The sequence below is a fragment of the Talpa europaea genome (assembly GCF_964194135.1).
Source record: "Talpa europaea genome assembly, chromosome: 7".
Classification (NCBI taxonomy): domain Eukaryota; kingdom Metazoa; phylum Chordata; class Mammalia; order Eulipotyphla; family Talpidae; genus Talpa; species Talpa europaea.
In genome coordinates, this window is record NC_140074.1 from 84,632,000 (window position 1) to 84,648,215 (window position 16,216).

The following is a 16,216-nucleotide window of genomic DNA, read 5'->3' on the forward strand; positions in this document are numbered from 1 at the left end:
AAATAGCTTTGGTAATCTTCAAAGGTGGCTCTGACCCCACAACCTTGGAGCTCCCCACCACTTGCATTCTCACCACGAGTTCTCATGAACTCTGCAGAATAGAGCTAATACCTGGGCCATTTTCCTGTCTATCAACCAAGACCTCCTTGCCTTTTTTTTTTTTTTTTAACTTTTACTTTTTTTTTTTTTAAAGCATTTTTATTTATTCACTTTCACGTAGAAGAACTGGGGTGTAGGCCAGAGGTGTGGTGGGTGAGAGGATTCACCACAGAAAGAGTGGGGAGCAGAACAGGCCAATCTACCAAAATACACTGCTAAGGGGAGCAGCGGGTAAGACGGGAGAGGTCTGCTACACCATGTGGTTAGTTCCCTGGCAGGGGATTGAACTCAGGCCATAGCGGTGATAGCCTGAGACTTAATCCATCGGCCACCAGGGAGACCCACGTCCTTGTCTTGACTAGAATTAAAATTCTTTGCCATGCTCCTACCATTTTCCCTAGAAAAAGTTAATTCTAATCTTCCATTAAAAAGAAATACAGATAGAACAAAATTTAGCACCTATGTACATGGATACTCTAATTTAGCCGTTTTCCTCCTAATCCTTCATACTTGTTTGAGGCAGAGTGATCTGGGAGTAAACACACTGGACTTTATTTTCAGCCCTGCTACTTACTGGTGGTTGTGACCTTGACCAAATCCCTTCCCTTCTCTGAGCCTCTGTCTCCTTTTCTAAAAAAAGAGGACAGTTGCTCAGGTCTGCACGTTTATGCGTGCAGAGCACTTGTTGCTGCAAAGGCATTCAGGGCTCCCGCAGGGACCTGCTTTTTGTTTCTGCCACCCATGCTGGTGGGCACCTCCTCACCACGCTCTCCCACCCCGCAGAGCCAGGCATAGGGGCCCACCCCTAACAGCGGTTCAGGGTTACCTGAGAGTCATTCACCACAGGGAGAAACAGTACAGGAGGCTTGATAAGACCCCAGAAGAGTTAACACCAGTGAGAACAGTCACAGGCTGCTGGCACCTGCGACACTAAAGTAAATGCCAGGCTATAGAGCCTTCAGCGAAACGTTTCCCTCGCGCAACGTGAGCAGGCAGCTCTGACAGCGCGTTATTTGCTCACGCATGTGAGCATGTGCTGATGGCATGGGACAGGCGCTGGAGACTCACAGCACAGATGGTTTTTAGGGCAGTGAAAATATTCTGTGGGATACTATAACGATCACTATGTATTTGTCCCAATCCACGGAACATATAGCACCAAGAGTGAACAAAATGTGAACTATGGCCTTTGGATGAAAATGATGTGTTGACGCAGGTTTGTCAATTTTAACAAATGTACCACGGGGAGGTGTTGATCCTGGAGAAGGCCATGTGTGGCGACGTGGGGGCAGACAGAAAATGGGAAATCTCTGTACTTTCGCTCATTTTTGCTGTGAACCTAAAACTGTTCTCAAAAAATTAAGTCTTATGGAAAGAATATGAATAAAAAGCTTGTGGTCCAGTGGGGGGGGGGGGAAGAGGACAGTAAGAATATATCTCCCTCAAGAGGTTCTTATTAAATGAGACACATATGAAGTGCTTAGCACAGCCTTTGATGTTGAAGGGGGTACTGTATATGTATATTCTTTCCCCTCTTCCTTGGATTTCAAAATATGAACTTTATTGATAGTGCAGCAATTAAGTCCACAGTGGCACACATTCTTCCTGTATTCTCAGCAGTCTTTTTTAGGGTTTTCCAGTCAAACTTAGAGAGTAGAAGGGAGTGGAAAAAAACCATTACAATACAAACACACATTTTCCTCCCTAATTTCACTAGAGGAAAAAATTGGAAAACACATCAAAATGCAAAGAAAATAATCACTAAAAAATCCCTCAATCAGAAATAATCACTACTAATACACTAATTTATAGCTTTCAATCTTTTTCTATAAATAGCTATATTTGTTTATTAAACATACATAACAAATTGGTATTATATTGTACAACAAAGAACATTTAATGATCTACCTTATACCAGGGACTAATATATATATATATATATTTTTTTTTTTTTGCTTGAAGAGCAAAGAGCGATTATGGGCAATTTAATTTCTTATTTTTTGTGTTGCAGTTTCTAATAAAATCAGGAAAAATGAGAAAGATATTCCTTCATATAAGCTCAGTTCAAAATGTCCATTTTTGAGTCAGATGAGACATCCTTTCATACCCACCAACCAGCTATAAAGCATGAAATCAATAAGATTTCCCAAGGTTTGAAAGTCAGATTAATCCTTATCTTTACAGTGTGGGATCTTGAAAGAACTAGGGCTACTGAAAAGGTGGCCCTAGTACAAATAATACTATGCAAAAAAGCCTCCACTGCCTTTTTTTTTTTTTTAACTGTTTCAGTCATACATTTCCTAGAAAGTTCACTTGTAGTAAGAAAACATTTATTAACTTTTATTCAAATAAAGTCTTTTTTTTTTTTAAATCATGAATTGTTTTGGCATCAGTTTAGGAATCTGAAGGTGAAAGTTTGTAAGTCAGATAGTGAAGAGCTATACTTCTTTCCCAGGTACAGAATACCTGAGAAGTGCAGAAAGATCAGTTCAGAACAAAATGAACATCCTGACTATTTCCAAAAGCAGGAATTAAAGTGTGAAAAAATTTCCAAAATAGTCACATAGGTTTAAACACATAGACCTAAAAAAGGAAATAGACATTAGCTCCACCTTAGGCCTTTATCCAACTCACAGCACACTAGGGAGATTTAATAAAATCTTGCTGACAAAGACTTAAGGCAAAGATGGAAATGAGTAAGATAATCTGAACTATATAAAGGGTAATTTTTTTGAACAAAAATAAGTTTAAAATGAGTGTAGAAACCTTAGCATTCTCTTAAATTGACCAGAAACTGTTTAATTAAGTATTAGAAACAGTCCTCTAAAAGTTTCTCTTATGACTAATTTGCTTACCAAATATTTCTTTCATGGGTAATGCAAAGGTGGGCTGCAGTCCAATTCCTTTAAACTCAAATTTCAAGTTATTGGAATCTGAATTAATGGAATGTTATGGTACTACAGCTCTTAACTATGGAGATTCCACTGTGCCCAGGAATAAAAATCCTCAGGTCTTTGCAGACAACAAAAAGAACAGGGTTCTTTATGTGTAGCAGATATGTGATATAGACAATAACAGGTATCACTAAGATTACTTCTTGGAGAGGAGAGATTAGTGAGGAACATGCTATTTACATCCTCCTAGCACACAATAGAGAAGACTTTCATAATCTTTTTCAAAGTGACTTACATGTCAGTGAAGAGAGCTGGAGAGTCAGGCCGGTGGGACTGCACATCTTGCATAGCATTCCATTCATTGACTGAAGACTGATCTGAGTTTATATGGCTCTCGTAGTAACTCACCCAGGTGAGAAACAGGCTACCTGGGTAGTAGTTATGCATTCTGGCCACTTCACAAGCTTTGTGTAGACTCTGCAGCGCAGACCTGAAAGATAAGATGGGAAATGAGCACTGTAGAATTGTGGAGTACCAGAAGGCTAATAATCTATATGTATCCCCAACTCCTCAAATTTTTAAATCCTTGTAGAATTGGTGTCTAGAGAATCTACTCCCTAGGATTCAAGATTCTCTGATTCTAATCTGTACTATATGATCTAACCATACTACTTGACTAGACATTTCTTGTTAGAAGATATGATGCATTATTAATGGGAAGTAGAGGGAAAGCAGGAGAAGTGGCAACCCATCAGTGAAAAACAGGTCTGGGTACATACGGAACTTGTAATCCTAGAGCTGGAACCATGAGGTGGCTATATTGTTAGACAACTAAAGATTTCAACCACTTATTACAGAAGATTCATTCTGAGTCACAGATGCATACACTCCCTATCATTCTTTTTTAAATATTTTTTTAAATTTTATATAGTTTTTACATCATTATTCATTTTTGTACAATGTATGCATTTTCCACTCCCTATCATCCTTAAAGTCTCCATAAAGACCACACAGATGTCCCCAAACTTTGAGGACATGTCCTTTCATGTCCAGAAAGTACTGCTCTAATGACATTTATCATTCTTGCTGTCCTTGTCTCCTAGTATCTTTAAGCCATTTATTAATACTTGAGCTACTTTTTAAGAATAGCTTTGGTTATTATGTGACTAATTAAATCTCTAAATATGAACTCAGGGACCCAAGAAGGGTAAACCAAATGAAAAAATACTTTTTGGTTACATAGTTGGGAAAAGCTAAAGCCAGAAATGCTAGGAAACTAGTTACACAAGAACAGGGATCTTTCTATATTTTGTTTACTGAGGTATCTTACGTGATTAAAAGAATGCTGAGTTCATAGTTGAAGGATAGTATTTGTTGAATGAAATGTCGTAGTTATAAACCAATGTCTCTTTTCCAAGGACAAAAACAGTATGAGAGAATTCTAGGGCAATCTATTTACATTTTTTCATATAGACACATTTTTATATTTTCTCTCATAAACAAAAGAAATCTGTGTTTCCTTTCCTTTAGAAAAGTTAAGGACCTCAGGTAAATGGCAGAAATATCCTGTAACATCTAGAAATAAGCATAGATCTTTTCAGTATTTTTGTCTGTACATAGATATATGATAAAGATATGATCATATTTTGCATTCCATTTTAACTTGCTCTTTTTTAACTTACTTTATACCTGCCATCAACATCTTCTCAAGTCAATAAACTAGATCATTTTTAATGGTGCATAATATTTAGTAATGTGCTATACCATAATTTAACTAGGTTTATTTTTCAGTCATTTAAAGCTGTTTTCCAATTTTTGCTATATTTGAAAACAGATAAAACATTCTTATGGTTAAAACTTTTGTACACACCCATGATTATTACATAAGAATAAATTCTTAGCAGAACTACTAGGTCAAAGGACATGTAAAAATGATAAGGCACACTGGCAAATTATTCTCTAGAAAGCTCTATTTTATTCTCCCACCAACTGTGAATGATAATGTTGGTTTCTTGAATCCTTATCAATCCAGTATAATGTAAATTTCTAAAAAATTACAAATTTGATGAAGGAAAGACTATGCCAGGTTGTTTTTTTTTTTTAATTAGGGAAACAGGTTTTTCCTTAAAAACAAAATTGTAGATTCCTTTAAAATGCAAAGTAAACCAATGTCCCAGAGAATTCTCAGTGAATTTAACTTTCATTACATAAATTCAAAGGTAAGGACCAGCTTAGTGCAATGTAGATATTTAATGCATGCTTTCTTCATTTGGGAAACACATTGTTTCAACAGCATACACAAGACTCTCGTGCAAGTGCCCTAGAATGCACTCAAGGCTTAGCCACCTCAGACTCTTTAACTGCATACAGTAAAGTAGTAGCTGCTGCAGCTATTTTCTGTGGAGGAAACACCTGGTTTAAGTGCTGCTTTGATTCAGACATCATCTTTTTTTTTTTTTTTTCTGTGACTTTCAGTTCACTACTCCACATGTGGTACACCCCCTCAAAAAAAAGTTTACTACAAAAGCTAACAGAGCTAGAACCAGTCAGTCTACTTTAGAACATCAAATCTTGACTAAGGTTATTAACTGAATCTTCACTGTCTTAAAAATTTAGACTACTTTATATTTCTCCCCAAAATGTAACTGAAAATACTGATATTTATGGGATTCACTACAGCTTGGTTTTACTTGGTACCTGGGAAAAAAGGTGTAGTTGCCTTTAACTGGGCCTTAGTTAAAGTGGGACATTAACTTTTCCATGAAAAATTTGGATGTGAAATATGCTCAGAACTGGTCTAAACACATGACCTGAAACTTTGTCCTACAACTCAATTACTGCAAAAAATGGTAAGATGGTTGATTGTTCAGTTGACAGTTTTAGGACTCCACACATTTCAAGTTTATCAATTCTGTTATTCAATAACATATAATTGTCTGAAACCTTTTTCAGTATCCTTTATTTCTTGTTTGGCTTGCCTTCTGTCCACTCTGCTCATCATGGGGACTTCCACTATAGTAGAGGCAACTGAATGAAGAACTAAAATTCAAGTCCCTGACTGGGACTTGAAATAACCACTGTTTTAGTGGTTTTAAGGTTTTAGTTAGCTTAGTGGTTTTAAGGTTTCAGTGTAGATCTTTTCAGTATTTTTGCACTCTGATTCTTTGCATTCTGAGTCACAACATTCCCTTATTGTATTAGATAATTCCTGGATATTCCAAAACAAGAGAATAAAAATCTATTCTGAATGTAAGAGATATTCTCAGACCAATTACATAATATCTCTAAAACCTCAATTTTCTTATCCATAAGATGGTACTAACACTATTTTGAGAGGCTGATGATGTAACCTGTGTAAGGCACCAGGCACAATGCCTGACACGTAGCAAGTGACTGCAAAGTGTCATTACACCAGCTGATGGTTATTAACAACTATAGTGCTTTTTCTAGGCTTTACTTGTATTATGTAAACAGTCATCAGCAACTTAATGGAAACATCCATCTATAGTGTTAACTCCATCAATGCTATCCTGATTATCTCAAGACACTGAAATTTGCTTATTTATTTATTTTTTTAAAGGGCAGGACTTAATCTTTATTTACTGGGTACTGCAAGGTATGAAATTCCACACAGAACTAAGAAACCCATTGAGAGAAGAAACTTCATACAGTAAGTAGTTTGGAACTGTTCAAGTATAGTTTTGTTGTAAAAAGTGCTACAACTCCAAATTACATTTAAAAAGGTCTTAGTAGGGCCTCCCCGGTGGCGCAGCGGTTGAGTGCTGGGTTACGAAGCTGCGCGCAGCCTCTGCAGCGCCGGTTCGATCCCCGGCTGCTCCCAGGCCACCGGAGGAGGGTCCCACATGGCGCGCAGACCTCTCCTGCCGCCCGCTGCTCCCCTCAGCAGTGTACTTCGGTCCTTCTGCCTGCTCTGCTCCCCGCTCTGGCTCTGGTGAATTCTCTCGCCCTCCCGCGCTTCTGACTGTACCCAGTGCATGTATAAACAAAACAAACAAACAAATAAAATAAATAAATAAAGCATGCCTCTAATAAAAAAAAAAAATTAAAAAAAAAAAATAAAAAGGTCTTAGTTGAGAAATAGTAAGACAAACTTAAACCAAACACAGTACACAACAAACAATTTTATGCCTCAGCTGTACAATCTAAAAGTTAAAGGTCCCAGTGTCAGGGGGAAAAGATGTCCCGCGCAAACTCCATACAGGCTTTGTGGACTCCACCCCCACTCCATCAAGACTCTAGGAGCTACAAATCCCATGATCCCCAAAGGGAGACTTGTGAGGACATGAGGGCAAAGTTAAGCAGCCATTTTCTCTGGTTTGTATTTATAACCAGCTATCTGAGTGGGGCTCGCTCTTGGCTTGTGCTCTTGGCCAGGCAGCGCTTAGTTTCAGTGGGTCATTTGGGATTCCAGGTCAGTGGAATGGATAGGATGCATTGAAGAATTATTCTCCCTTTTTTTCTCCCTGAGATGTTCATTTCCTCATTTCCCCTTTCCTTGTAAATAAACCTTTGATTAGCTTTTAGTGTGTGCCTGCAGTTTAAGTCCCCTTTAAGTACATGGGTGAGGACCGACAGTCAGGCAACCCGTTTTATATCAGAGATGCCCTCTAACACCAGGAGTGCCATCTTGAACTTGGAATGTATAGCATTCAGAAGTAGTTTCTGACACAACATTTTATAGCACAGGTGTGCTGGATTTTTGTAGTGAGAAAGATTTGAAGTGTCCTGGTAAGATGACACAAGTAACCACATGCTAAAGATGACATATCACTATTGGCAAGAAGAGCCAATAGTGGTTCAACTGCACCATACTTGATAACTAAGTCTTGGAAAACTGAGCCATCACCTGCAATGTTTCCTAGAGTCCAAACGGCTTGTTCAATTATATTAGAATGGGGAGATGTCAACAGAGAAATGAATGCTGGGATAGCACCTCCATCTACCACAGCCTTTGTTTGTTCTGATGTCCCAGAAGCAATGTTAGTGCCCAAGCAGATTCAAACTGAATGGGACTACAATTAATTCTGCCCAAGGACACAAATTTTATATTCAAACTGCTGGATTATGTTGTCTATGGGGGCTGTTTTTCCCTAGAAAGTAGTTTCCTAGTGGCTTGAGTAGCGTGGAGCTGGCTTTCCAAATTGTTGCTATTTATGCCTTTGACAGTGTCATCAACAGACCAATTTACAGGGCTCTGGTTGTTTAGGTTTTTCTGCAGTGGAGAAGTAGGATTATCAGGAAATGAGCTTATATTTCTTCTTTTCAGCAGCTAGTCATCTTTCTTTGCTTTCCTCATTAACTTATATTTTGTGCTTCCTCATTTCTGTACTGTTTTCCCCCTTGTTCTTGAATCTTTTAAGGTGGGTAGCTGATGAATTAACATTCTTGCTGGTGGACACAGTTATAAGACAAAGAGAAAAACTTTAAAGCCAGCCCAGGCTTCCGTAGAATGTGGGACTCACAGGGTGCAGGGCCAATACTCTCAAACTGTCCACCTCAGTTCAGCCTAAAGATAGCGTGGTTCATGTAACTGGCTGGCATGATTTTCAACAAACTGAAATTTAATGCATAGTAGTGTGATTTTCAAGACTTGGCTCTAGACTGCTACTAACAATGTATCCCTATAAAACTCAGTTCCAGCTGGCTATCTGATCCATTAACTATCTTCCAGAGTTTAAGAATACTTAATTTCACTTGTTCACCAAAACTTAAGGCATTGATGATATCCACAGCGATAACCCAAAAGTTGAACTTTCAGGTAATCTTTAACTATCAACGACACACAAACAGATCACACAAAATTCTATACACGAAAAACAGATCATGTAGCATTTCCATAGAGAATTGTGCCGTACCAAATACTACTTCTCACAGACTATCACTCTAGTACTATCATAGAGATAATAAAACTCCTCTTACCACATTGCCTGCACAGATACGGGTTTGAATATGTGGACTCTGTTATCTGTTGAAACGCTGAATCCTCTGAGAAAAGAGAATGAGACAAAAATACACAAATGAGAATGAGTCATGTCAATTGTGAGTTTTCAAGGTTGTTTTACAGCTAGCAACTGCACAGTTAGAATCATAAAGCACTTCATGTGGAAGTTAACTGGAGTATAGCACTTGACTGAAAAGTTTCAATAAATTGCCTGATTTTATCTGCTAAGCAAAATGAATGACTCCCACAGTGGAGTTAGTGAATTACATACAGTTTCCCAGCTGTAGCTACGGACAAATTGTTCTGCTGCATATTTCTATTTGGAAGTCTTATGGGTTCTTAGCAAACCTGATCCTGGTTTATAAACTAGAGCAAACATCTTGGTCTCTTGGGACACAGTCTAAAAACACCAGGAGGTGGGAGGTGGAGGGTCACTGGGGGGAACTGGCACAGGAAAGGGGTTATACTGTAGGCTGACAGCTGGCAGAGGCAGCAAGAGGTTATTTGAAACAGAACATATCCTCTGGGAAAGCACTGCAACAGCCCCACATGCTCAGATTAAAGAGTGAGCCAACAAACTCATTCTTTTTTGTTTGGATTCTTACCATAGTTATCCTAGAAGAACAGAAGTGAAAGGCCCTGGCAAGTTTTATTTTTACTCTACTCCACAAAACAGGAGTTTAAAAGGACTTACTAAGCTGCTGACATGACCATTCAATTGGGCACACGGGGCCTCCCATTCAGCTGAATGAATGGGCACTAAGATGGAACACCTCCCCCACGGGCTTTCTGTAGGAAAATAAAAAGGGAAAGTTCTTACCCATCACCATCCAAATGAATGAGGGTGTCACTCCAGAGAGGCAAGACTAAGCCCATGGTACAAGTGCTACTGCAAGAGAAGAGATAGTCTACAAGTTACTTCCTATTATTCCAGGAAGCATTTCGTTGTTTATTAACTTTTAATACAGACATAACCCCCGAAGCTCTAAATTTTGACATTGTCAGACTAGATAAATCCAATGTATATGCTCAGCAACTGTTTTAAACAGGTGGTTATTAGAGGTCCTTATATATTTAATAAAGAAAACATATAAACCGAGTATCCTGAATTGCCGTTTTGCAAACAGCCACTGTCTAAAAATTCCTAGTGATAGTAGCTGACTTGCTGATTGGTAAGTTGTAGCCTTCAAATTAACCCCTAGAATTATTTCTAATCCAAGAATTACTGATGAAGATCTCTGAATATGTGATTTGCTAGATTCTAATAGAAATTGAACACCAGAATAAACTCAATAGTCTAAAAGGGAAAAGGAAATAAAAAGTAGCTGTTATTGATTTGTGATCAAGTTAGAGAGACCATGTAAGTAAAACAGTACTTGATTATGCACTGAACTACCACTGCTAAAATGCAGAATGAACAGGAACGCCAACAACCAATATAAGATTAGCTCTGGCACATTAAAATTTTATTTAAATCACACCCTGGTCCAGGGAGAAAAGTGACTTTTAATTAATGGAAAAGGCTGGGATAGGAAGTTACAGAGGTTGGACATATGTACATTAGTACCCCCCCCACCCCGCCGCCATAAATTCTTGAAACAACAAAGAGTACCAAACCTTATATATACTATGTTTTTTCCTATACATCAGAAATAACTTAATTTATAAATTAGGCACATTAAGAGATTAACAGTAATAACTAATGAAACAAGTTACAACAATATACTATAATAAAAATTATGTGAGTCTTGTCTTTCTCTCCCAAAATCTTATATCGTTTTAGGACTACTGTTGGCCATAGGTAACTGAAACTGTGGAAAGTGGAGAGTAAACTACCCCAGACTTCGGCCACTGACAAACCATTTTTCCCTTCCACCCAGTCTCCCGAAGGTTCCCCCACTCTCTCCCTATCAATAAAGCTAGATAAGCAGCTACAGTAGAAAAAACTTTGGGCTTAGGAGGTAGAACAGTAGAGTATGGTTAAGAGCTCAGGCTCTGGAGCCAGATGGGCTCTGGAACTTGGATTCTGGCAGTAACTGTATAAATTTAAGCAATTATTTAATTGCTTGGTGTTCCAGTTTCCTTACCTGTAAAAAAATACCTTCTTTATTGGATTTCTTCAAAGATGAAATTGGATAACACACAAAAATGTGTACAACAATGCCTAAAACATAACAACTACCCTTCACTGAGTAGCCGTACTATGTCAAAAGATCTGGATTTGATCCTTCTAACAAATTATTTAACCTCTCTTAAAATTCAGGTAACAAAAATTTCCCTCCCAGTGTTATAAAAAATTTAAATATTTAAAGTGAGATAATATGCATGAAAGTATTGTCATGTAAAACAAATGTTGAATATGAATCTGTCGTGAGTGCTCTAATACAAGTGAAAGTGGGATGGGGATGGGGCTATTATGCAGGAGATGGGGGGCTATTATGAAAATGCATTAAAAACAGGACTACTTCACTATTGCAGGCACTGCAGGGCTAATGAAGGCTATTCCTTAGTTGGGCTGTGTCTAATGCTTTGCACTGCATTTGCTGGCCTGTGTTACTCAACACACCACTAGTAATTCCAGAGTTCTCTAGGAGACTCAAATCAAGATTGGAACAGCTTATTCACATTGGGACCCTAAGCCTGAACACCAGACACACTTCTATCATGCCAGAGTCTGGAGGGAGTAAGACAACTTCACCACTGTTTTTGCTAGATGAGATGGGGTGAGCAAAAGGAAAACTTGTCTTGAAAATGGCTTCCTAAGGTGGAGTGGGATTATTTTTAGGGAATTTTTTTTTTCAGTGAGTGCTCAGTCAGGTTCCTAGCAACAAGTATAATCTGGGTATAAATATGAAGGGCTGATAGCCTGGTGACCAATCTAGAAATTAAGAAACTACAGAAGGAGATACAGAAGGTCTGAGAGGATACAATTTATGAGCTTGTTACTAGACACCAGTTAAATTTGGACAAGTGACAATGATATATAGGAATCAAATATCATTTTCAGCTTGTATTCAGGGCACAATGCTTTTTTACATTAAGAAGTAACTTTTTCATACAACAGGTGAGAGCCCTGAATTAGGCATACCTTGTATTTTTATCCAGCTCATGAGAGTCTTATGGGATTTTTCTTCATTAAAGAATAGTGGCACGAGGGCTTAAGTCTCAGCACTATGAAGCTATCAGCAGGCACTGCACCACAAGGTTGATCCCAGGCCAGGGAGGTGACCCACATGGCGCAGCAGATCTTTCCTGTCTCGCCAGCTGCTCCCCTCAGCAGTGTATTTCAGTAGATTCACCTGTTCTGCTCCCCACTCTATCTCTGGTGAATCCTCTCACCCCCCTGCACCTCTGGCCTGCACCCCAGCTCTTGTAGGCATAAATAAATAAATCTTTTAAAAAAAAAGAATAGGTATTATTTAATAAAAACTCATTCCATTCAACAAATACTTGTTGAGTGCCTATATGCACAATAAATCTCTAGGTGTTGGGAGTACAAAGAAAAATTATAAAACATAACCATAAAGTTCTATTATTTTATTTTATAACTTTTATAACTTGAAATATATCGAATGCAATTTAGAAATCAAGGGTATGCTATATATTATAAAATGTTTGTTGAAAATATAAAAAAAAATGTCAATAGGATTAAATAAATGGACTGGAACATAACTCAAGAACCACTTGGGAAGAATATGTCATATACAATCTGGTTCATACTTTGGTTTAATACTATTTTGAAACATTAACTTTTAATATTCTCAAGAGACAAAATGATAAATTCCTGCAATTGCAACTGAGATAGAAGTGATATCAGAGTACTTGAGCACCTGTATTCAGAAGTGGGCAATATTTCTCTTACTGTTCAAGGAACTTATCCAGGGGATGTATGGGAATTCACAGTACTAAGTTTACCAAATGGAATGAAAACTAGTTTCTATGGCTTTTTATATCATACTTTGTCTTCTATAAACTAAAATTTTCTTTTGAAAGTCAGGTATGAATCAGGCAAGACTATTAGTGAAGGATGATGCTATTCTTTCAAAATAAATTAGTGGGCATCTATATTAATGAGAGTTCTTTTTGATTTCTAGGAATATTTAGGACAAAATAAAGGAGATATCTATCTGATTTCTCACACTTGGGTCAGGGGAAACTAGCGGAAGACTCAAGTAAAGTTTCCATGCAGCCCCAGTTTCTGTTTTATGGGGTTTCCAAAGGAGAATCCGGGAGAACCAAACAAAGGAAGTAAGGTCTATTACAAATAAACAAAGAGCAGTGCTGTCCAATTAACCTTTCTATAATCTATCCATGGATTGTCCTATATGACAGTCTCTAATCACATATAGCTAGAATACTTGAAATGTGGCTAGTAGCGACTGAGTAACTACATTTTTAATCTGTTTTTAATTTGTTTAAAACCCACGACATGGTAGTGGCTTCTGTAATGGACAGCAGAGATATAGAGATAAAAATCCCAATTAGGGCATCCCTGGTGGCACAGGGGTTAAAGTCTCAGTGCTATCAAGTAATCACCAGCCACTGTGGCATGAGTTCGATCCCTGGCCAGGGAGCTATCCCACATGGTGCAGCAGACCTCTCCTGTCTCGCCTGCTGCTCCCCTCAGCAGTGTATTTCAGTAGATCCACCTGTTCTGCTCCCCACTGTGTCTCTGGTGAATCCTTTCACTCCCCACCCCTGCACCTCTGGCCTACACCCCAGCTCTTATATGCATAAATAAAATAAATCTTTAAAAAAAAAATCCCAATCAGAGGTCTTAAAATCCTAATGAATATAAGTAAGGTAGGTTTTCTTATAGGATGCATGTTTACTGAAAGGTCTATTTCTTAGCTAACATTAGAGGTTAAAACCAAGCAAGACAGAAAGCTTTCTAAATGTGGTTTACAAGGCCCTTGTAATTTCAGAGCTGTAAGTGGTATACAAGATAACAACTCTGGCCTGTGAATCGATGAGTCATTTTCAGGTTGACTACTATATACAAGTTGAGGTAAACACTACTTACTACTTTGAGAAACTTTATGGTGACAATGTAATATCCCCTTCTCCCATCTTCCCCAAATGTATCACCCTCAGTATCCGCTTCTCTTTGTGGCTAAATTCTCCCAGCCCTAGGTCACACCCCTAGCTAGTTGGCAGTTCCATTCTAGTACTCAACCAGGAAGTCAATGCTTTGAGACATCTGGCAGGATTTCCTGAGGTTTATTATCTAGAGTGCAAAGATCTGCTTAGCAACCACATTCCACAGTCTTCCCAAGATTTCCCCCCAAAAAGTAGAGAAATAAAAGGAAAGCAACAAACCTTAGGGACACACAAAAAAATTTAGGCTCTGTGTGATATGTGAATCTTTTATCATAGGATATAAAGTACCACCAAAGCCAGATGTGCATGATTATAAAAGGTTCTGCTTTGAGTTTAAAGAATAACTCCTCCCCTTCAACCCCCCCCCCCTTTTAACTCAGAAGGAAAAAGGAAGCATAACATTTGGTAAAAGCAAGGTCTAAGGCTATGGATAAATATAAGAGATTGAAGTTACAGTAGGCTCCCTGTGAATTCAGGACTCACTGATGTACTATCACCAAGGGTGTGTGCTCTTAGAATCACCTAGGTGAATCATTACTGCTTAAAATAAGTGGGCTGCAAAGAAAAAGCAGCTTCTCTCTCATTACTCCCCATTTAAACCATTTGCTTTATATCATCACCACCTAAAGATGAGAGGAAGGTAAGGAAAAGAATGGTAAATTAGGAACACATAACCACAGACAGTCAAAGCATTTTCATCTCTCAAGATGAATGGCTATGATATTTTTGTGTTTTCTAAGTTTATGCATTGAAATTTAAGAGTAGAATGTGTAAAATGTTTTTTGTGATAACTCAAAAGGAATAGGTTATCTAAAAAGGAGTTTTCTCATCTTCCCTTTTGTGGTACCATACCTGTCATTACAGGAGAAATCCATTCCTAAGACAATGCTTTCTTCAGTGTCTTGTCTACCATTAGTTGAAACCACTACCATATAGCGTGTTCGATTCTGGTAAGTACTTTCTAGTCTGACAGCCTGGAAGTTAACAGACAATACATATATTAAGAAGGTGAATTTCAGATTATTCAACCCTTTTACATCAATATCTTAAAGCAAACTCGGAAGTACAGTGGAATCAGTAGTTAGAAGACTTTCATTAAAATCCCAGCTCATGTATTAATTATACAATTTTCAGTAATTTACTAATAAGTTAACTGAAAAATAATATAATTGCACCTACCACATTGGGTTGTAAGAATCATATGAAATAATGCATGTTCAGCACAGGGTTTGGCAAACATAAGTTCCCAATAAATGTTTACTATTATAAATTATGCTAATTTATAATAATAACAGTTACCAGGGCATGTTCTAAAGACCAAAGAGGGGAAATGCGAGGCGTATGAATGTGAGCATGAGACTCATAGATGCAAATCCCACAAATAATAATAATCTGAAACAAGCTATTAATATCTAACAGAACTATGACCTACTGAATTTTTGCAGGTTATACACTATAAATTTTTTTCTTTTGCTTCAATGATAATTAAGGAAAATTTCTTTTTTCAGAAGTGCATATTATTTTTACCAAAAAGTTTTAACTTATTGCTTATTTATGATAGTTTATTTATTTTTATTAATTAAAAGTTTTTTCTAACATTGTAGTCCCCATAGTTTTCCTGTCACCATATCACTTGTGAACCATCACCAGATTCCCTTGTATTCTTCTCTCCCCTGTTTCAACTCCTTTTCCTCCCCTCCTTTGCTGTATGCCTCAGTTCTATTGTCAGCTTGCTAGTTTTGACTTTTTCTTGACCTTTTTTTAATGATAGTTTAAAATAAGCATCAGGAAATTTGAATATAGATAGGATCTTAGAGGATATTAAGGATTTAGTATTACTATGATAACTGCATGTAGTTAGGCATTTTGTTAAGTATCTGGAGTGAAGTGATCTTATCTAAGTTTCACTTTAAAATATTCCAACAAAATTCAGTTCAGTAGGTGAATGTATAAACCTGTGTCCATTCAGACAACGGAATATTATTCAATGCTAAAAAGAAATAAGTCATCAAGCCATGAAAAAACATGGATATTACTAAGTGGAAATCAATCTGAAGACTTTACATACTGTGTGATTCCAATTACAAGACATTATAGAAAAGGCAACACTATAGAGACAATAAAAAAGATCAGTAGTTACCAGGAATTGGGGGAAGGGAGG

At 37.6% G+C, this 16,216-nt stretch overlaps 1 protein-coding gene across 2 annotated transcripts in view; it reads right to left on the reverse strand.

Moving 5' to 3' along the window:
- SSH2 (slingshot protein phosphatase 2) overlaps window positions 1–16,216 on the reverse strand; it is a gene marked incomplete at both ends in the record, with an annotated part of 244,659 nt that overhangs the window by 44,357 nt on the left and 184,086 nt on the right. The window contains 4 exons of one of the 2 annotated variants that reach the window (XM_084239215.1): window positions 3,289–3,483; window positions 8,934–8,999; window positions 9,776–9,844; window positions 14,908–15,029. In XM_084239215.1, the coding sequence (XP_084095341.1) occupies window positions 3,289–3,483; window positions 8,934–8,999; window positions 9,776–9,844; window positions 14,908–15,029 (452 nt within the window). The remainder of the gene's footprint in view (window positions 1–3,288; window positions 3,484–8,933; window positions 9,000–9,775; window positions 9,845–14,907; window positions 15,030–16,216) is intronic. The other variant, XM_084239214.1, reaches the window with a different exon arrangement.